The 23,441-nt window shown below is 34.9% G+C and overlaps 1 protein-coding gene across 1 annotated transcript in view; it reads left to right on the forward strand.

Annotated features, from left to right (window-relative positions):
• Nucleotides 1–22,030, forward strand: part of LOC103274979 (WD repeat-containing protein 70-like) — a gene marked incomplete at its 3' end in the record, with an annotated part of 143,186 nt that extends 121,156 nt beyond the window's left edge. Inside the window, exon 6 of the mRNA XM_008072401.2 lies at nucleotides 21,847–22,030. Coding sequence (XP_008070592.2) covers nucleotides 21,847–22,030 — 184 coding nt within the window. The remainder of the gene's footprint in view (nucleotides 1–21,846) is intronic.
• Nucleotides 22,031–23,441: the final 1,411 nt, after the last annotated feature.

Consider the following 23,441-nt stretch of genomic DNA (forward strand, 5'->3'; position numbering starts at 1 on the left):
GGCTCATGCTACCATGCCTGGCTGATTTTTTTTTTTCTTAATTTATTGTAGAGACAAGGTCTAGCTATATTACCCAGACTGGTCTTGAACCCCTGGGCTTAGGCAATCCTCTTGCCACCACCTCCCAAATTGCTGAGATTACAGGTATGAACCACCATGCCCAGCCTGAAAAAGGATCTTGATAGGCGTATTTAATCAAAGAGTACCTTGAAGGTGACTGAAGTTTAAACATAGAAGAATACACAATTTTTTATAAATAAATTCTGGGTGTGTGGGGAAGGTTCTCCTCTCATATATTTAACCTGGAGAAGTCAGGAGGTGCTTCCTCAGGTGAATAGTGACCTGAACCTCACCCACATCTCTTCCTTATACTGTGTTCTCATTTACTATTTGAGGTTTTAATTATCTTGTGTCATCTTAACCCTGATGTGGCTATTGAATTTTGTTTCTCTAATTCCTAGTTTGTTTCTCAAAATCCTATGTTCCTTGTAGGCACACAATTAGAAATGTTGGAATGAAGGAACAAGCAAATGAATTAAGGCATATAACCAGATTCATAGCTTCAGACTGATGTGGATTTTTGTCTGTTTTGTTTAATGCTTTATTTTCAGCACTTGGAGCAATGTTTGGCATATCACTAGGTCCATAAATACTTTTTGACTGACTGGAAGGAAGAGAAAGGGTGGGAGAGAAGGATGAAAGGAAATTTTTAATGTATTCATTTCTGGAAGAGTAAAGAAAAGAAAAATGATACAAAATCCAATTCTGAAAATGGGCAATTTTAGAAAAGTTAAACATTTAAAATAGAGATTTGATTATAGTATGAAAAAATGTGAATTTCAGTATATTTAACTTATATCTGTTTTATTATTGTACATAATCCAACATGGTATCATTTTCTTTCTTGCAACTTTCAGTAGACTTGGCGCCCAAAGTGGAATTTTTATAATAAACAACAGCTTTTATAAACAAGAAGTCCCCCAAACATTTTATTAGTACTTTTTTCTTTAGATCATTTCCACCTTGTCTTTGAATTCTTCTCTTCTGTATTTCCTTAGCACTTCATTTTCATTTTGCTGTCCTAGGATTTTCAGATAATATACTTAATTATTGGATTTTATTCTGCCTTATTGGTTCTTTGGAAAAGGTTCTTGGAAAAACGTTTACTTTTCAAAAGTTAGTATCTTATCTGTTGTATGCCTAAGACTATATACAACTTAAATAAACATATAGAATTATAGTGTCCATAGAAACTCAAAATATTCCTTACACCAACATATGTAGTAGTGAAACAGCCTTATAATTTTTTTATTTAATGAATTCACTTTTTTTCCCACTGCTCTGTTTTTAATTTTCCACTTTCCACATGTGAATCAAATTAAGATAGTTTATTTGGAAGCTGTATTACTAAGCAGCTATGGAAAGCTTCTTTGGCTTATATTTTGAATTTTTTTTTCCTTTGTCTTTGGCCAACAGCTCAACTCCTTTGGTGTCCCATCTGTTTAACACACGACAGCTATGGCATATTTCCATTTATCTGGTCAGCCTGGATATTACCTGCCATTGCTGTGGGTCCAATACAGTGAAAGATGGAAACTTTTATTTTTGTTTTTCTCAGGATCAATGCAATTAAACCCATTACTATGAAATGTCCCTTATTGACTTCTAGACATTACTTAACTTTTGCAAGTTGCTTTACTCCCCCATTACTTCACTTCATGTTAAGTTCTTGTGAGAATACCAGTGATAAACTAGTCTAGGGTAGAACTTACTTTTGAAAGTCCAAAGAATTAAGTTTTTCTCCCATGTAGCCAATATATCCATGAATTAGAATAGTAACTTCTTGCCAGTTGCGGTGGCTCACGTCTGTAATCCCAGCAATTTGGGACATGGAGGTAAGAGTATTGCCTGAGCACAGGGGTTCGAGACAAACCAGGGAAAATTGACTAGAACTCATCTCTACACCAAATTTAAAAAATTAGCTAGATGTGGTGGCATACGCCTGTATGGTTGAGGCAGAGGGATCGAGCCCAGCAGGCCAAAGCTGCGGAGGTCTAGAGCATGCCACTGCACTCCAGCTTGGGTAACAGAGTAAGAATCCAACTCAAAAAAAGTAACTTCTTTTTTTAAACACCAAATATTATCAGTTCAAAAACAGCACTACTTTTCTTTTGATTTATTAATTTGTTGTTTATTTGTTTTAATGTACCATACCTCATTTCAAAAAATAATTTGAAGAAACCCAAAATAATAACTGTAACACAATATTATAAAAGTGAAGCATTGAGGGCCATGGGAAAGTAAGGATGAAAGGATAAAATTAGTTCACAAGAAATTGTTAGAAGGACTTGCTGTCCAGTGGGAAAAGTTAGCTGTAGATTCAGCTCAAAACTTGCTAGTGACCAGAAGATGAAAACATGCTCTGTTAAAAGAGTCCCAGCATCCCCAAGAGGAACCTTTTCCTTTCAATAGAGTATGAATAAAAAAAAACTTTTCCCCGAGACCCACATCATATAAGAAACACTAGTTGATACAGACAATATATTTAAAAATAAACAAGTAGTAAATATAATAATTGGGCATTTACTGTGGACAAGACACTGTGTTTTATGTATATTTTCTTATTTAATTCTGTAAAATAACTCTGAAGTAAGTATTGTTTTATATTAGGAAACTGAAGCTTTGAGAGGTGAAGTTACTTATCTAAGATCACACAATAAATTGGGAGAGAGAAGTTAAAAACAGGCTAATCTGACATTTTTGTTCTCATCCTTAATCATTTTTCTGTTCTACATTTATCTCACTATTTTTTGTTGGACTCTTCAACACAAGTCAAAGCAGAACCTAAAAATGTGATTCAAGAAAAGTGGTTCTAAGAGGCAATCAAAGCAATGCAAATATAAAATCAGCTCTCTGATGGTCTTATTTGGGAAGGGTTGAAGTTGAGATTACCTAAAGTTGTGTTTTTTCTTTGCTGGATCTTTGATGATCTAAGGGGCAAACTCCAGACCTTCTTTGCAAAAAGTACACATAACATACTATTTTAGATAACTCACAGATACCCCTCCCTCTAGAGTTGGGCAGTGAGAGATCAAGCTATCACGTTTACTCAGATAAATATTAAGTGTGTTAAATGGGGCCAGATCCTTTTACTTGAACTGGCTGCAGAATATTAATTGGTGGCATGCCCTTCTTAGGGCCTAAGTCAGGAGACATTTCACTAGGTTTCAAATCCTAGATCTCACAGTACTTAGACATCTCCTGGGGTTGGGAGAAGTATATGAATACTTTTAAAAGAACTCTTTTTTTTTTTTTTTGAAAGCTGTAAAACATGCATCTGACTTTATTTGTTTATTATATATATATATATTTTTTACTTTAAAAATGGTTATTATTCAGGGTTGGGCCTAGAGATGTTCATTATGCAGGGATTGATTTTTAAAAAAAATTATTTATTTTTTATTATGAAGTTGTAGGGTACAGTTAAGGGTTAGGTATACAATTGCGTTTCATTCAGGCACCCTGTTGATATGGGGTGTTTCCCCGTTCCCAGACAGATATTTGCTACTGTTAATCCCATCTCCCTCCCCCCACCATAGTTTCCTGGTACTGTCAGTCATTTTCGTATAGTATTGCATTGGATGTTTAAGGTCCATTATATGAGTGAGAACATGTGATACTCAGATCTTTGTTTCTGTGAGAGGTCACTCAGTATTATAGACTCTAGTTCCATCCAGGTTGCTGTGAAATTCATGATTTTGTTCTTTTTTATGGCTGCGTAGTATTCCATTGTGTATATGTACCACATTTTTAAAATCCAGTCCTCTTTTGACGGGCAGCATGGCTGTTTCCAGGTTCTTGCTATTGTGAACAATGCTGCAATAAACATGCGGTGCAGGTATCTTTTTTATAGAGTGATTTGTGTTCTTCAGAATATATTCCCAGTAGGAGGATTGCGGAGTCATATGGGACGCTGGTATTTAGAGCTTTTAGGAATCGCCACACTGCTTTCCACAGAGGTTGCACTAGTTTACACTCCCACCAACAGTGTAGAAGTGTTCCCTTTTTGCCACACCCTCTCCAGCAGCTGTTATTTTTTGACTTGTTGATAATTGCCATTCTGACTGGGGTTAGGTGGTATCTCAGTGTGGTTTTGATTTGCATCTCCCTGATGATTAGTGAGGTTGAACCTTTCTTCATGTGTTTGTTGGCTGCTCGGATGTCTTCCTTTGTGAAGTGTCTGTTCATATCTTTTGCCCATTTTATAATGGGGTTGTTTGTTTTTTTCTTTTCAGCACGTTTGAGTTCCTTGTAGATCCAGAATGTTAAGCCTTTGTCAGAACTGGTGTTGGCAAATACTTTTTCCCAGTCTGTTGGCTGTCTCCCTGCTCTCTTGATGGTTTCTTTGTCTTTGCAGAAGATTGTCAGTTTAATAAGGTCCCACTTGTCTATCTTCTCTCTTATGAGCTGTGGGAAAAAGAAATCTTTAACTATGTCTGCCTTACTGGGATGTTTGGCATTTGGCAGTTTTGCTACTTAGTTATACTTATAGGATAGGTCATTTTAGCAGTTGTATTCTCGCCCTCATTTTTCCTGTAGTAAATTTAAGTATTGTGCTCTCCAGTTTATTTAGACTAATTAATTGAAGGGACAGGTGAAAACCAAACTCTGAAGTCAGATCTTTTAATACTTTAGGGAGACATGTTGTGAATTAAAGTTCCTGGAAACTAGACAAAACATCTAGCAATATAACCGAAGTATGCTGCTTACTTAGTAGCATCTGGCCCAATTTTGTACAATGATTATACAACCACAGATTCACACACAATTATCCTTTAGGTCAGTGGTCCCTAACTTTTTTGGCATCAGGGACCGATTTTGTGGAAGACAGTATTTCGGGGGGTGGGGGTGCAGTTTGGGAGGGGATAATATCAGGCTTTAGATTCTTCTAAGGAGTGTGCCACCTAGATCCCTCACATGTGCAGTTCATGATAGGATTCACACTCCTATGAGAATCTAATGGTGCCACTAATCTGACAGAAAATGGAGCTCTGTTCTCCTGCCACACACTTCCCTGTGGCATGGTTTCTAACAGGCCACAGACCTGGTACTAGCTGGCAGCCTGGGAGTTGGGGACCACTACTTTAGGTGTTAAGGTAGAAATGAGTGCTGTGCAATGAGGTTGACCTAGATTAGAATTCTAACTTTACCACTATTAACTATGTGACCATGGACAGATAGGTAACTTCTCACATGTCATCTGTAGAATGGCGATGATAAAGGTACCCATCTGATAATGGTGAGCTTAAGGTGAGATACTATGTGTAAAGCCCTTAACACAGTGCTGGTATAATACAAACCTATTTATATTTAGTTTCTATTAATATTATTGTAGTTAATGGTAATGCTGCAAGCAGCAAACTTCTCTTTGTGCTTGTTGGTATAATTGTAAAGGCCCTAAGTAATTGTAAAGCATGTAGAAACTATGCCGAGTTTCAACCTATTTCAGAATGGGCTGTCCTTGTATGTAGGACTTCTTTAGCATGTCCCCACTGGCACTTTTTCTCACACCACCCGTTTCTGATGGCAGACTGCTGCTTGGGTGGTTCTGTTTTCTTTTTGATCCTAGTAGTTCCAAGTGCAGGGTTTTAAATTGTGTTATGGTAGGTTTTGAAACCTTTTCTGGATTTATTTCCCTGTTTAAACTTGGTGCTCAGCTGTTACTGATTCTTCTCCTACATCCTCTTCCTTTATCCCTATATACCAAAAATGTGTCCATAGAGGTATTTATGATAATAGAACAGAGTTTATTTGGGAAACATGTCAGGTTTGTGACCCAATGTGACCTAGGTCTCGGTGAACAGAGGGATCAGAGACAGAGACAGGCAGTCATAGGTGGGATCCTTTATGCTTGTGTCCTTTTGAAAGTGTTTTCTTATAGTTTATCTTTACTGGGAGAAGAAAATTTGATATTTATTTTGTTAAATAGTAAGCACTACTTTTCTGTAACATACTTTACAGTAGTGAGACTTTCAGAGTAACTGCTTATTTCTAAAAAATGTAAAATATAAATAATTTTCAGTTTTATTTTGCCTTAGCTTCATAGATATGGAAACTTTGCAGTATTCTTTCTCAATTGAAAGAACTATTTGAACCATCAATATTTATAGAATATAAATCTAAAACTGTTATGACCTGTTTTTGTGGATGCATATCAATAAGACTATAAAACATGAGGTAGACAGTGATATGTCTAGACATTAGTTGATTATTCCACTAATTTGTAGATGAATGTTGATGTTAATTATTAGTTAATCTTTTATCCCTTTTATCTCTATAAAATAGACGTAATAATAGTAGCTTCTTCAGAGAGTTGTAAGGATTAAATGATAAAGTGCTCAGAGCAGTGCCTGCTTCATTTTGAATACTTAAATGTTAGCTATCATGATTATGAGTCCAAATATTAGCTCTTATTGAGATTATTAGTTCAGTATTCTTAATTCATTATTAAATACATTTTGGCACTTCATGGTTTCTTGGAATAATCCTCCAAGCACAAGGGTTCTGTTGTAGATAAATTTGTTAGAAATATAGAAAAGGTTCACTGCTTTTAGTGCAAAATGTCTAAGGTAACATTGACTTCACTACTTAACTCTGTAACTTAATTAAGCATTGTTTAATTTTTCAGTCAGAAAAAAAAATATCAATTCCCTTTCAAAGAAAGAATATCTCATTTTTAAGTTTGCACTGAGTCACTCTTTGGCACATAAAATTTTATCTTTGGAATCTGTTTTGCAGATGCAGAGTCTGCTGCTTTTAAACTTGGTTGGTTGAATGGAGTTTTGTATATGTATTGTATCTTAGAGGCCTTAAAAATAAAGAATAATAGCTGTGATCATGTTAAACTTCAGCAGTTTGTTGGGAAGCCTTTGGGCACATGCTGACACCCAGGGAGAAATTGGTCCAGAAGCTCTAGTGAGCCCTGGTGGCACCTACAGTAAAGGGTTGGGTGGAGACAGATTTGTCATGCCTACTTTATCCATAATCTCTTTCCTCTGTCCCATACTTCCCATCCACCACCTCCACACCATGCTCTGCTTTGCTTTTGTCGGAAATAGTAAAATAGTATAACTTCTTAATATAAATAAAACAGTCGCCTGTAATTTTAGGCTTACCACATCTTTCTCCATATTTTAAGGACAAACCCGCATATGATTTCTTACCTTGATGCATGTTTTAAGAGTAATTAATTAGTGGAATAGAACTGAGTAACTTGTTTCATGCCCAAGATAGATGGATTCAGTATGAGTTTCCTGCTCCCTAGTCAAGTATGACATAGAAATGCAGTTGGAAAATTACAGAATTGTTCTGTCTGTTCTCAGTGCCCTCTTCAGAATTGTTGATTTCTATCAGTGACTTTTTATCAGGGAAACGGTAAAAACTAGCTGCCAGTCATTTGTTTGTATGACAAAAAGGCCCAGGCAACAAAAACCCTTTTCCTGGATTGCTTCCATCTATACTTTGTTCCTGACATGAGGAAGTACGTTGCCAGTACAGGAATGGCTTTTAAAGGTTTTTAATATTGGAACATTCTTCTGGCTACCCAGAATTCCAAAGATGTTAAAGTATCTACTTGCCTCCACACACAAAATTTCTAATTCAACCTCTTATGATTCCTCTTACTGTCAGGGGGCTATATGGGCCTTTAAGTCTCTTCATACCCAGTACTTTATGAAAAGGAATGTCAGTGCTGTAGAAGAGAACCCCAAAAGAGAGAACATCATTAACGTCTAAATAAAAGCAAGAACCAGGCAGATTCTGTCCTCTTTTAATGTACATAAGATATAATGTACATCATATATTTATATATAATTATATAAATAGATAATGATTAATCTGTTCACTCTAGGTTTTATTTGATTATTTGCATTGTACTCTCTTACCATTCTTTTACTATTAACTTAGTTAAATCTTTTTTTTTTCTTTGTGAAAGAGACTGGGCCTCTCTTTGCTGCCTAGGCTGGAGTGCAGTAGTGTGCTCATAGCTCACTGCAGACTTGATCGCCTGGGCTCAAGTGATCCTTCTGTCTCAGCCTCCCATGTAGCTGGGACTATAGGCATGTACTACCATGCTTGATTTGAATCTTTAGATCTAGATCTAATTATTTATAAATATATTTCTATATAACTGTATATAATATCTATAATATTTTGCATCTATATAGCTATATCTGTTTAGATAGGCTAGTGGTAAAAGGATGGAAAGGACCATGCAGGCAATTTTTTAAGACCCCTGGAGTGACTCATAGTGATGTCAGACAAAGTGAACTTAAGAACAAAGAATATAGGTCAGGTGCAGTAGCTCAAGCCTGTAATCTCAGCACTTTGGGAGGCTGAGGTGAGGGGGTTGCCTGAGCCCACGGGTTCAAGACCAGCCTGGGCAACTTGGCGAGACCTCATTTCTACAATAGATTAAAAAATTAGCCAGGTAGTGTGCGCCTGTAGTTCCAACTGCTTGGAAGGCTGAGGTTGAAGGGTCACCTGAGCCCAGCAGATGACACTAGGGTGACCATGAGCATGCCACTGCACTCCAGCTGGGGTGACAGAGTGAGACTCCAACTCAAAAAAAAAAAACAAAACAAAAAAACATAAAACAAAGAATAGAACCAGAGGCAAAGAGGAAAATTTCGTGATGATGAAGAGTCAACTAATACAGAGATATAACAATCCTAAAATGCATATGCCCCTAGTAACAGAGCTTCAAAATATGAAAACCAACTTAATAGAAAGCTGTACATTTCAGAACTCCTGTCTCAGTAACTGATGGAAATGTAGACTGTCCTACCCTCCCAAAAGTCAGTAAGCATACAAAATACTTGAAAAACCTATCAACCAAATTGAGCTAATTAACATTTATAGAGTGCTTCACTCAGCATCAACTGATGTACATTTTTTTCAGGTACACATTGAACATTTATTAAGATAGACTGTATTCTGGGCCATAAAACAAATCTAAACATATTTTAAAATGGCTGAAGTTATACAAATTATTTATACTTTCCAAAAATAAAATTAAATACACAGTCAGTAACAGAACTGTATATGGAAATATACCTTTTCCCAAATATTTAGGAAATATATTTGGGAAAATATTCTAGATAATTCTACATAGTCCATGGGTCAAAGAAAAAACCACAAAGGATATTAGAAAATACTTTGAATCCAGCAAATATAAATATATAATATACATTTTAACATATTATATGTTAATTATAAATTTACGGGGACTTTGTAATTATCATATCACATATGTTATATTATAACATATAACAACAAAGTTACCTGCATAATGAACTTTTGTCTAAGATAGACAAGTGGGATCTCATTAAACTGATAAACTTCTGCAAAGCCAAATAAACTATCAAGAAAGCAGGGAGACAGCCCACAGACTGGGAAAAAATCTTTGCCAACTGTATGTCTGACAAAGGCCTAACATCTAGGAACTACAAGGAACTCAAACATGCCAAAAAGAAAAAAAACAAACAGCCCCATTACAAAGTGGGCAAAAGATATGAATAGACACTTCTCAAAAGAGGACATAAAAGCAGCCAACAGATACATGAAAAAAATGCTTAGTCTCACTAACCATCAAAGAAATGCAAATTAAAACCACACTGAGATACCACCTAACTCCAGTCAGGATGACCATCATCAATAACTCAGAAAACAACAGATGCTGGAGAGGATGCAGCAAAAAGAGAACACTTCTACACTGTTGTTGGGAGTGTAGAGTAGTACAACCTCTGTGGAAAACAGTGTGGTGATTTCTAAAAGATCTAAAAATCAACTTTCCATATGACCCTGCAATCCCCCTACTGGGAATATACCTGGAGGAACTCAAATCACTCTGTGAAAAAGATACCTGCACACATATGTTTATTGCAGCATTGTTCACACTAGCAAAAACACGGAACCAACCATGCTGCCCATTGAAAGAGGACTGGATTAAAAAAATGTACATATACATGATGGAATATTGCGCAGACATAAAGAAGGATAAAATTATGAACTTCGCAGAAACTTGGATGGACTTAGAGTCTATAATACTGAGTGATCTGCCACAGAAACAAAGAACTGAGTATCACATGGTCTCACTCATAAGCAGACCCTGAACAATTATCGTAATACTATAAAAAAAAAAGATTGGCAGTAGCAGGAAGTTGGTGGGGAGGTGGGATTGGCAATAGTGGGAATCTGCCGGGAGAGGGGCAGGCACACCTCATCAACAAGGGCACCTGCATAATGAACATTTGTATACCTGAACCTGAATTTCACCCCACACCTTTAAAAAAATTAAAAATGAATCAATAAATTAATACTAAATATAGAAAGTACTAAATATATTAAATATACAAATCAAACATATCAGAATTCACTGTATTCAGCTAAAGTAGAAAATAAAAGGAAAATATAGCTTTAACTACATTTATTAGAAAGGCAGAAAAGTCCCAAATCAATTATCCAAGATCCAGTCTTAAGAAACTAGGAAACTTCGCCCTCAAAAAGAGAGACAATTAAATTCAAAGCAAGCGGAAATAAATAAATAATAAAAATGACAATGCAGATAAATAAAACAAAAAAGAAAAAAATCAAAAGAGAAACCAAAAGCTGATTGTATGAGAAGAACAATAAAACTGATAAATAAACTGGGCTCGGTGGCTCAGCCTGTAATCCTGCACCTTGGGAGGCTGAGGTGAGTGGATTGCCTGAGCCCGCAGGTTCGAGACCCGCCTGGGCAACTTGGTGAGACTTCATCTCTACAACAAATCAAAAATTAGCTGGGCGTGTAGTTCCAGCTACTTGAAAGGCTGAGGCAGAAGGATTGCCGGAGCCCAGCAGGTCATGGCTGCGGTGGCTGGGAGCGGCCACTGCACTCCAGTCTGGGCGACAGAGTGAGACTACAACTCAAAAAAAAAAAAAAACCTGATAAATCTCTAGCTGGATTGAAGATAAAAAAGGAAACTAAAGACAACCAAACACTAATGTCTTTTTTAAAAAACACACATCTGGGGCAGAGAGGACCAACATTAATACGTTGAATTAAGGAGGGGATATCACTATAGAGCTTAATGGCATTAAAAGAATAATAGGAAATTTAATGAATGATTTTATACAAATAGATTTGTATATGAAATGGACTAACTGTCTCGAAAGATGCAAACTTTCAAAGCTCACTCAATAAAAAATAAGTAACTGGAATATTCTTATGTCTATGTAAAAAGTTAAATACATCATTAAAAACTTTTCTACTAAGAAAACTCTTGATTTCTACCAAACATTTCAGAGATAAAAATGCAATTGTATACAAGCTCTTCCAGAAAATAGAAGAACACCTCCCAACTTGTTCTATAAGGCCAACATTACTGTGATGCCAAAACCAGTCACTACAAGAAAAGAAAACTGCAGACCAATACCTGCAATTAACTGAGACCACAAAAATTCTTAACAAAACACCAGCAAATTCAAACTAGGAGTGTATGAAAAGGATAATACATCATGATTAAGTGATATTTCAGCCAGAAGTGCAAAGAAGGATTGAAAGAATTGAAAATTAATAATGTACTATCAACAGACCTCAAAAGAAAAAAGGTATGCATGATCATCCCAGATGATGCAAAGTAAGTGTTGAAAAAATTTAGCATTCATTCATGATAAAAATTCTCAGTAAACTAGGAATAGAATGGAATTTGTTAATCTGATAAAGGACATCTATGAAAAGCCAGGAGATTGAGTATCCATTATTTGAAATGCTTGGAACCAGAAGTGTTTCAGAGTTCAGATTTTTTAGAATTTTAGAATATTTGCATGCATATAGTGAGATGTCTTGGGGATGTTTCATATATACCTTATACCTATAGCCTGAAAGTAATTTTATACATATGGTTGGTAATTTTATGCCTGAAACAGTTTGTATACATTGAACCATTAGAAAGCAAAGGTATCTCAGCCACTTATGTGGACAATCTACAGTTGTTTGCCATGACCATTATTTCTGACTCTGAATTTGTATGCTACTGATAGGCAATCATTTTCTTACACTTACACATAAGTATAAGTACTTAACAGTTAAAGCAATGACATACCATTAATACAGTAAAAAAATATAATGTGTTCAAGTTAACTAAGCAGCACAGTAGCATCACCAGAATGTCTGTATCAGCTGTTAAACAACAGCAACAACAGCAGGCTGAATAAGCTGTGTTGTGCGCTTGTGTTTTGACTGCTACACATCACATGAGGTCAGTTATGAAAGTTTCCATTTATGGTATCATGTCAGTGCTAAAAAGTTTTAGATTTTAGAGCATTTTAGATTTCAGACTTTTGGATTAGGAATACTTGACCCGTAATATGCTTAAGGGAGAAAGGCTGAATGCCTTACCCTGTACTTGAGAACAAAGCAATGATGTGAATTCTTATCTTTTTTATATACTAGAGTTGCCATCCAGTATAGTGAGACAAATAAAAGAACTGAAAGGCTTATAGATAGGGAAGAAATAAAACTGTCTTTAGTAAGAGACCATATGATCATCTATATAGAAAATCTCAAGAACACAAAAATACTACTAGAGTAAGTAGCAAGGTCAAAGGCTGTAAGGCCAATAATTGTAAATCAATTTTATTCCTATTAACTAGCAACAAACAATTATTAAAATTATGAAAATGGCACATCATTATTAGCATAATAATATGGAAATCTAACAATACATGTGTGCAGTATTTGTTTACTGACAGCCATAAAACATTTCTGAGAGAAATGAGAGATCTGTATAAATGAGAAGACATACTGTAATTATGGATCAGAAGAGGAAATGTCATTAAGATTTTAATTCTTCCAAAATTGATCTTTGGATTAAGTGCAATCTCAATTAAATTCCAGCAGAGTTTTGGAGGGTAGAAATTGGATAAATTGATTCTCATCTGCAAATGGAAACAGCCTGGAATAGCACAAACAATTTTGAAAAAGTACAAAACTAGAGAACTTACTTTATCTGGGTGACAAAAATTGTAATTACACATATTAACATCTTTTTTTTTTTTTGAGTTGGAGTCTCACTCAGTCGCCCAAACTGGAGTGCAGTGGCTGCTGCCGGCCTTCCAAGTAGCTGGAACTACAGGCGCGCGCTACCACGCCCGGCTAATGTTTTTGATTTATTGTAGAGATGAGGTCTCGCCAAGTTGCCCAGGCAGGTCTTGAACTGGCGGGCTCAGGCAATTCACTCACCTCGGCCTCCCAAAGCGCGGGATTACAGGCTGAGCCACCAAGCCCGGCCATAACATCTTTTTTTATTTTTTTATTTTTAGCAAGAAGAGTTCCTTGAGAGCAAGGATTCTATCTTTTAAATATATATATATATATATATTTGTTTTCTTTGGGCTTAAACTATCTCTTGATCATAATAGGGATATGACAAATAATAGGTCCTCTATAAATGTTGCATGAATGAAAGAAGGAATTTCACTACTTGTCTCAGCATCTAAGCAACAAACTTTATTGGAGTATAATCTACATACAATGAAATACAATTGATGCTAAATGTATAGATTTTGAATAGCCAGCATTTTCTGTAAAACTGTCAAATATTTATGATTTATTTCAAATGAAGTTTTTTGATTTTGTTTACAAATAGCTTTTGCATGTCTTCTACCAAGCATTACTTGGGAAATTAATCACTTGCTTAACATTACCAAAACTCAATTTTTAGAGCTGTCATACTCAGTGCCTAACATAATATGAAGAATGCATTGGGCTAAATTTTAGATACTAGAGACTAGCATAATATAAGTTCAAATAAGAATTTGGGAAACAGTACACAGGAATAACAGAGAGGCACTCTGCAACTCCAGTGTTTAACGCAACCTACTGGAGAACAAGGAGGCAGAACCTCAGTATTGCAGTACTCCTTGATGGCTAGTCCTATTAGAAGTGTGATATACTATTAGCTGCATACTCCAATATTCATTCTTTTTTTTTCTTCCAAAATCTATATTTTCCAACTTTTCTTGCAGCTAGATGTGATGAAATGTGGCATCTATGTTTGACCAACTAGGTGTAAATGAAAGGATAGTATAAGACTTCGAAGACGTTTCTAAAAGAAGTTTATAGACCTTTTTCACCTCTTCTTGTTTACTCTTCCTCTGCCAATAATTTAAATATGATGCCTGGATACAAACAGCATCTTGTCAGAGCAGCAAATAGAAGGTGCCCTTGTCTTTGATGACCTTAAAATGATCAAACTGACTCTGGAGTGGCTAAGTCTAGAATTCTCTTAATGCGACAGAAGTAGGCATACACACACACACACACATGCGCGCGCGCGCGCACACACACACACACACACACACACACACACACACACCAGGTTTATCAGAATATAGCATACTTAGAATAAATTTCAGCTTCTAAAATGTGTAGTTCTGTCTGTTTTGACAAATGATTGGTTCTACCACTCCAAAAATTTCCTTTGTGATGCTCCTTTATAGAAACCCTTCCCTCCCCACATTTAACCTTTGACAACTATTAGCCTATTTTGTATTTCTATAGTTATGACATTATATAACTGGAACTATACATTATATATAGCCTTTTGAGTCTTGCTTCTTTAAGCATAATGCATTCAAGTTGTTGTATGTATCAGTACCCCATTCCTTTCCATTGCTGAATACAACTGGATGGATATACCACATTTAGTTTCATGCATTCACCAGATGTGGGTTTGGGGTTATTTCCAGTTTGAGGTGATCCTGAACAAAGCTGCTATAATTATTCATGTACAGTTTTTTGTTGTTAGTTTTTTTCCCTGGATAAATTTTCATTTCTCTTAGATAAACCCTAGAAATGAGATTGCTGGCCCTATGAGAAGTATATGTTTACTTTATATGAAACTGTTTTCCAAATATGACTGTTCCATTTTACGTTCCCACCAGCAATATATGAGCATTCCAATTGCTCCATATCTTGATTAGTACTTGGTATCATCAGGTTTTTTTTTTTAAAGCCGTTCTAATAGGTTTGTAATGGTGTAGTGTATTGTGATTTTAATTTACATTTCCAAATGATTGGTGATGTTAAGGATCTTTCCATATACTGCTTATCGATTGTTTCTCTTTTGTGAAGTGCCTGTTCAAATCTTCTGCCCATTTAATATATTGAGTTACTCTTTATTATTGAATTTTGAGAGATATTTAGATATTCTGGGTTTTTATGGAGTTCAGCTTCCTTGGTTTCTTTCCCTTGCTTCGTCCTTCATCATGTGATTTCTTTGTACATGTCCCCTCTCCATCTGCTTTCCATGGTGAGTGGAAGCCATATGAAGCCTTCACCGGGAGCCAAGCAGATGCTGACACCATGTTTCTTGTACTTCCCAGCCTGCAGAAACATGAGCTAACTCAGCCTTTTACAAAATAAATTACTCAGCCTCAGGAATTCTGTTATAGCAGCACAAATGATTAAGACAGTCCAATTTATCAGTATTTGTGGATATTGTATCCAATAAATTTTGCCCATCCCAAGGTCATAAAAATTTTCCTTTCTTCTACAAGTTTCACAGTTTTAAGTTTTACAACTAGGCCTATGATATATTTGAATTAGTTTTTTTATGAAGTATGAGGTATGAATCAAGGTTGATTTTTTTTTTTCATGTGGATATCCAATTATTTTAGCAGTATGTATATCTGAGAACCATCCTACTATTGAATATATTCTGTATTGCTTACTTGTCTCTTATCTCTGTTCATTATATTTTCCAAAGATAATAAATACAAAAAGTTGAGGAATACTGCATTTTTTTTCTACCCTCATCTCTGCAACAGTGGATATAAATGATAGTAAGTTTCTTATATAGCTGAACATCCCCTAATATAAGAAGATACTTTAGAATTATGACATAGAAGGCCCCACACACGTCTAAAGTATCATTATCTGCCTTGCTTAAAGTTATTCATCTCGAAAAATGGAATCATAATACCAACAATGAGGAGCTGTGAGGATTAAATGAGATTAGGGATATAAACATATCTAGGATAATACATGAGCACAGTAGGAACTCAATAAATACTAGATCATTTCTGCTTTTTCTCTTAGACCATAAATAAAATATCAAAGCTAATAAATCCAACAACTAAGTATTTCATTTATTTCAATGGTATAATAAAAGGTTAAACTAGTTATCAAAAAGAGAAACGGGAAAAAAAGCAGTAATATAGATGTATGAACTACAAATTTATTCAGTGTCTGATAGTGACTAATTACGCTATGATTTTATGGTTCTGATTCTCTGAATCTGTGCCTAAAGAATGGATGCTAAAGTGCTAGGCCATTAGACATCTGTCAAAACATTTTATGCTGAAGAACACATATTTTGAAACTTGGAGTGAGATCTGATCTTACAAAATTAAAACTGCATTTCATAAAAAAGATTTAAAAGTAGAAGAAGAGTCTGCCTGGGCCTTTCTGGACATACAATGAAAACATCCAGAAGACAAGAAAATGACACAGGTGGGGTCATTTTACTGCCCCAGGCACAAATGCTTTCTGTCTTAAAATTTTGAATTCTTTCCAGATACAAATTCTGAATTTTCTGGCACCTGCTGCATAAATGCATCACAGCATTTGGCAGAAGTCAAGGGAAGCATTAATTTTGCATGGAAATCACTTAAGAGATCTTAGTTTAATTTTTCTCAAAAGACTATACAAGCACCTTGAGTGATATAAAAGTCTAAAGCTTGCTGGTTTTCTTGGCAGAGAAACCAACAAGAAAGACCTTCTTTTAAAAAATGCCCAAATATTAAGGTATTGAAGTTCCACAAAAATGAGAAAAATGTTCTAGCTTCTATATATAGTCATAATTCGTATACACATACACAGTAATTATAATAAGAATGTAATTGTATATAGGAGAAATTTATTTGGTACTAATGTTTTATACTTACATTTACTGAAGTAATACAATTCTGGAACAAACTCTCGGAATATTCATTCAGTCATAGGGTTTGAAAAATTTAAAAGGCCTTATGAAATCTAGAGTTAGAATTAATTACTACTTAACATCCTTAGATTTATGGCCAATTGTTTTTTTAACAATGATACCATAAGAAATCAATAGAAAAAGAGTAGTCTTTTCAACAAAAGACTGGGACAACTGGGCATTTATACTTTAAAAAGGTGAATTTGGAACCTTACTTTACACTATCCAAAAATGAAAACTCAAAATGAATCATAGATTTAATTAAAAAAAAAAAACTCTTAAAACAACAAAACATAAGAGTAAATCTTCATAACCTTGGATTAGGCAATGAGCTCCTTATATACAACATCAAAAGCACCAATGTTGGAAGAGGGGAAAAAGGGATAAGATGAACCTCATCAAAATTAGCCGAGTTTAGACATATTTCCTCCTATTCTTGGGAATTTGAGAAGAAACTTCAAAAGATATCATCAAGAAAGTTGAAAGACAAGTCACAGACTTGGGCAAAATATTTGCAAATCAGGTGTCTGATGTGATACTGATATTTAGAATATTTAAAGAATATTTGTAATTCAATAAAAAGACAACCCAGTTTTTAAAAAATGGGCAAATGATTTGAATGCACATGTCAGTAAAGAAGATACACAGATGCCCAATAAGCACATAAAAAGATGCTTGTCATTATTAAGAAAATGCAAGTCAGCCGGTCTTGGTGGCTCAGCCTGTAATCCCAGCACTTTGGGATGCTGAGGTGAGTGGATTGCCTGAGCCCGCGGGTTCGTGACTTGCCTGGGCAACTTGGTGACACCTCATCTCTACAATAAATCAGAAAGTAGCCGGGCGTGGTAACACGCGCCTGTAGTTCCAGCTACTTGGAAGGCTGAAGTGGAAGGATCGCCAGAGCCCAGCAAGTCGATGCTGCGGTGGCCGGGAGCGGCCACTGAACTTCAGTCTGGGCGACAGAGTGAGACTCCAACTCAAAAAAAAAAGAAAGAAAGAAAATGCAAGTCAAAATCTATGGCATTTTCCATACCTATAGAATAGCTATAAAAAAGACAGCCGATAAGAAGTGTTGATGAGGAAGCAGAGAAACAGGAACTCTCATATATTACAGGTCGAAATGTAAAATGGTGTAGTCATTCTGGAAAACAGTTGCACAGTTTCATAAAATATTTGAGATTTTATAGCCTGCAGCTTCACTGAATTTGTTTATCAGTTCTAACAGTTTGTTTCTTTTTTTTTTTTAGTAGTCTTTAGGGTTTTCCATATATAAGTTCATGTAATCAGCAAACACAAATTCTTCCTTTTCCATTTTGATGCTTTTTATTTCTTTTTCCTTCCTGATTGTTCTGGCTAAGTCTTCCAGTACTATGTTGAATAGAAATGGTTACAGTGGCATCCTTGTCTTGCCTGACCTTAGAGAAAAAACTTTAAACTTTTCACTGTTGAGTGTGTTGTTAGCTATGGGCTTGTAACATATGGCCATCATTGTACTGAGGTGCATTTTTTCTATACCTATATTGTTGAGAAGTTTTATCATGAATGATGTTGATTTTTTGTTGAAAACTTTTTCAGCATCTGTTAAGAGGATCGTGGGGTTTCTTTCCTTCATTTTGTTACTATGATGGATCACATTTATTGATTTACATATGTTGAATTGTCCTTGTACCCCTGGGATAAATCTCACTTGATCATGTGAGTGATCTTTTTAGATGGATTCCGTTGCTAGTATTTTGTTGAGAATTTTTTCATTTATGTTCATTAGGGATTTTGTCCTGTAGCTTGCTTTCTTATAGTGCCCTCTCTAGCTTTGATATCAAGGCAATTCTGACCTTGTTGAATTATTTTAGAAGCATTCCTTCCTATTCACTTTTTTGAGAGTTTGAGAAGAATTGTTATTAGTTCTTTGAATGTTTGGCAAAATTCAGCAGTGAAGCTATCAGATCCTGGAATTTTCTTTAATGGCAGACTTCCTATTAATTACTCAGTTTTTTTAACTTATTACTTAATTGGGTCAGATTTTTCTACTTGTACACTTACAACAATCTATCCAGAAAACAAATTAGAAAAATAATCCTATTTATAGTAACATTAAAATTTTTCAAAAATTAGGAATAAATTTAACCAAGGAGATAAAAGATCTGCAAACTAAAAACTATAAAACATGGATGAAATAAATTGAAGAAGACACAAATAAATGGAAATGTATCCCATTTTTATGGATTGGAAGAATTAATATTGCTAAAATATCCAAACTACCCAATTCCTATCAAAATTACGTCATTTTTCAAAGAAACAGAAAAAATACTCTAAAACTTGTATGAAACTATTAAAGATCCTGAATAGCAAAACAATCCTGAACAAAAAGAAAAAAGCTGGAGGCATTGCATTCTCTGATTTCAAAATATATGATAAAGCTATTGTATCAAAACAGCCTGGTACTGTCATAAAAACAGACACATCAGCCATTGGTATATAAAGCCCAGAAATAACACAGCTATTTACTGTCAATTGATTTTCAACAAAGGTGGCAAGAACACACAATGGGAAAAGGACAGTCTCTTCAATAAATGGTGTTGGGAAAACTGGGTATCCACATGCAGAAGAATGAAATAGGATCTAATCTCATACCATATACAAAAGTCTACTCAAAATGGATTAAAGGCATACATATAAGATCCAAAACTATAAAACTAGTAGAAGAAAACATAGGGAAAAATCTTCTTGACGTTGGTCTGGGTAAAGATTTTTTGCATATAACCCAAAAAGCATAGACAAAAAAAGCATTAAAAAAAAAAAAAGGAATTGCATCAAACTAAGAAGCTTCTAATAATCTTTAATTAGAGTTTTTCAACTATTTTTAATTAACGTAATTATTGACAAGGATGGATTTATACTTACCATGTTGCTATTTGTTTTATATCTTTCTTTCTTTCTTTGTTTTTTGAGTTGGAGTCTAACTCTGTCACCCAGACTGGAGTGCAGTGGCTACTCCCGGCCACCACAGCCTCGACCTACTGGGCTCCAGCGATCCTTCCACCTCAGCCTTCCGAGTAGCTGGAACTACAGGCGCGTGCTATCACGCCTGGCTAATTTTTGATTGATTGTAGAGATGAGGTCTCACCAAGTTGCCCAGGCGGGTCTTGAACCCGCGGGCTCAGCAATCCACTCACCTCAGCCTCCCAAAGGCGCGGGATTACAGGCTGAGCCACCGAACCCGGCTTATATCTTTATTTTTATGCCTTTGATAGAATTGATTTTTTTGTTTTCATTTTATCTTTATTATTGTGAATTTATTATAAAAATGTATTAGTAATTGCTTTAGGATTTGTAATATACATCTTTGATATATCATGTTCTGTCTTCAAATAATATGCCATTTCAAGTATAATATAACATATATACTTTCATTCCTTCTCTCATCCTTTGTACTATTATTGCCATACATTTTATTTAAACATAGAGTGTAAACTTTACAATATAGTGTTAATATTTTTACTTTACAGCCATTTAACTTTTAAAGAAATTTAAACATTAAAAAATGTCTTTTACATCTATCCCTCAGCTATAAATTTGTGATGTTCTTCATTTCTTTTTTTGTTTTGTTTTTTTGGGGGGTCAAAGTCTTATTCTGTCACCCAGGCTGGAGTGCAATGGCACACTTATAGCTCACCACAGCCTTGACCTGCTGGGCTCAGGTGAACCTTCTGCTTCAATCTTCCAATTAGCTGGGACCACAGACACATGCCACCGCACCTGCCAATTTTTTGATTTTTTGTAGAGACTGGGTCTCACTATGATGCTCAGGCTTGTCTTGAACTCCTGGGCTCAAGCAGTTCTCCTGCCTGGGCCTTCCAAAGTGCTGGGATTGCAAGCATGAGCTTCTACATCTGGCTTTGTTCTTCATTTCTTTGTGTAGATTTATATTTATATTTATGTCTTATTTTTTCTACTTTAAGAACTTCCTTTAACATTTCTTGTAATACATGTTTGATGGCAGTTAATTACCACAGCTTTTGTTAATCTGAAAATGATTTGATATCACCTTTTTTTGGAAATATATTTTCACTGGCTATAGAGTGTTAGATTGATGATTTTTTTTCCGTAACTTTAAAGATGTTGTTCTATCTTGATTTGGCTTGCATAATTCCTGCCAACAAGTTGCTGACCTCATCTTTGTTTTTCTGTATTTTATACTTTTAAAATTTTCCCCCTACATTATATGACTTTTATTCTACTCTCTCTCAGTGGCAGTGCTACTTTGTCTGGGACTATGATAGGAAGGTGTTATGCCCCTACTCCAGGCCTAGACTATTTTTGCTTGTTACTTGGCAAAAGCTGGGGCAGACAACTGTATTTCTACTCCTTCCCCTGAGGCATGAGATCTTTGCTTGAGCTCTAGAGTGGGACATCATTCTTTTTTAGTGATTTATTTTTTAGTATGTTTTCTGGTTTATGTTATAAAACTTACACTAACACATGTAAGTAATTTACAAATTAAAATGCCAATATAGGGGGCATGCATTCAGCAGTTCTACTGATCAGCATATTTGGAGGCCACTGCTTTAGAGGGTCTGAATTAATAACTCTGATAGATTTTAAGTAGAATTTGCCACTTGCTTTTTGATTTGATGATAACATGATTCAGATGATTCACTTTATTTCCGTAAGTTCATTTATAAATGGAAAATGTTTTACAGTGCAGGTCTTGTTTTATTTTAAAATAATAATTAGATTTAAAAGGTGAGGCAATCTTTATGGACTCTTTCCTATTTTAAACTCCTTTCTTTTTTATAAATGAAAGTTTCCTGATTCTTTTTAGAACTGTGAGAACGTGGGAAGTTGAAAATCCAAAGAAGCAAAAAAGTGTGTTTAAACCACGGACGATGCAGGGTAAAAAAGTCATCCCCACTACATGCACATATAGTAGAGATGGAAACCTCATAGCAGCTGCCTGCCAGAATGGAAGCATTCAGATCTGGGACCGAAATTTAACTGTAAGTCAAGTACATTTAAATCTTTTTTCCTTAGAACATGAGCACCTTATAAGACAAACATTGTGTTACAATATTATGAAGGTCTATTTGTTGAGTTTAGACCTAATTTAAACTTCAGTGTTAGTTGATCAAACATTAGGACTTTTGCAATAAACAGTATTTCAGCAAACATTCCAACTCAGTATTTTCCAGTGCATATTAGATTGTGTTTTTACAATAAATTTGCTCCTTTGGTATAAAATTTTTAAAACATGGTGTATTTTATTATGTAGTATCTCAATTTACTTGATTTTGAAAGTGAAGTGTTTGACAGTGATCAAAATAAGACTAAGCAGAGAACTAGAAAATGTTCTTCAACAAAAGATTTAAGAAAATGCAAAAAGTCCAAGATGAGTCATCAGTTGTTTTGCAATTATTTCTATAGCAATTTAAATAATATTTTATTTTAGTATTCCATGACATTCCAGTTGAATAGGCTTCAGGTTTTTTCTTTGCAGTTTTTGGCCATTATCAGAATAAATACATTTTGAAATCGGAAGGGATGATGGAATCTATAGAAATAATGAATATGAAAGTCCTTGCTAGCTCTGAATTACCAGCAAGCTTTAAAAGGGGTTTTGTTTTATGTAAAACAAAAATATTTTTCAAGGGAAATGAGTCTACATTACCAGTGTTATAAATAAAATTCTACACAAATGTTATAATACAACTTATATGTCTTTGTTTTAATAAAAAGTTCTGGTCAAATTTTTAATTCAACAAATATTTATTGAATACATACTATGTGCTAGGTACTATTCTAGGTGCTGAGAATATTTATAAAAAATGTCTGCCCTCATGGAGTTTTCATTTTGCATTTAAAAAAATTATGATAATATTCTGTTAACCTTTGTCCATCAACATTTACATTTTGAAAAGGACCTCAGGAAACATAGTTGTTTTTTTCAGGCAGATGTGTGAAAGACAGTTCTATTAGAAGAAGGTAAAAAGTAATGATGGGGGTTGGGGGGAATCCTTGCTGATAATGCTGAAAATATCTTTGGCATTTTCTGTTTGTCAGATCTTTTTATTTCTGTTTTCATCTCCATTGTAAACCCCATAAAGCTTCATAACAGCACAGAGATTTTAAAACTCCTTTGAATTGTAAACTGAATTTTAACCAAGCAATAAATTTTTTTCGTAACTGGCTTTCATCGTCTCTGGGTACTGTTGATTTAAACATAGAAATTCTAAAATGTGCAGATTTCTTGTGTGGCTTTAATAATAGTGGTTTTGGTATAGCGCGTATATATGTCCCTTTCTCTTAGAAACCATATATTTTTATAAAATTGAATATAGTTTTTTTTTTTTCATTAATCAGTATTTTTTATTATGGTTTTGTGGGGTACAGTTAAGGGTTAGGTGTACAATTACGTTTCAT

Source organism: Carlito syrichta, unplaced genomic scaffold, assembly GCF_000164805.1.
Source record: "Carlito syrichta isolate Samal-C Ts95f unplaced genomic scaffold, Tarsius_syrichta-2.0.1 Scaffold315152, whole genome shotgun sequence".
In the NCBI taxonomy this organism is placed as follows: domain Eukaryota; kingdom Metazoa; phylum Chordata; class Mammalia; order Primates; family Tarsiidae; genus Carlito; species Carlito syrichta.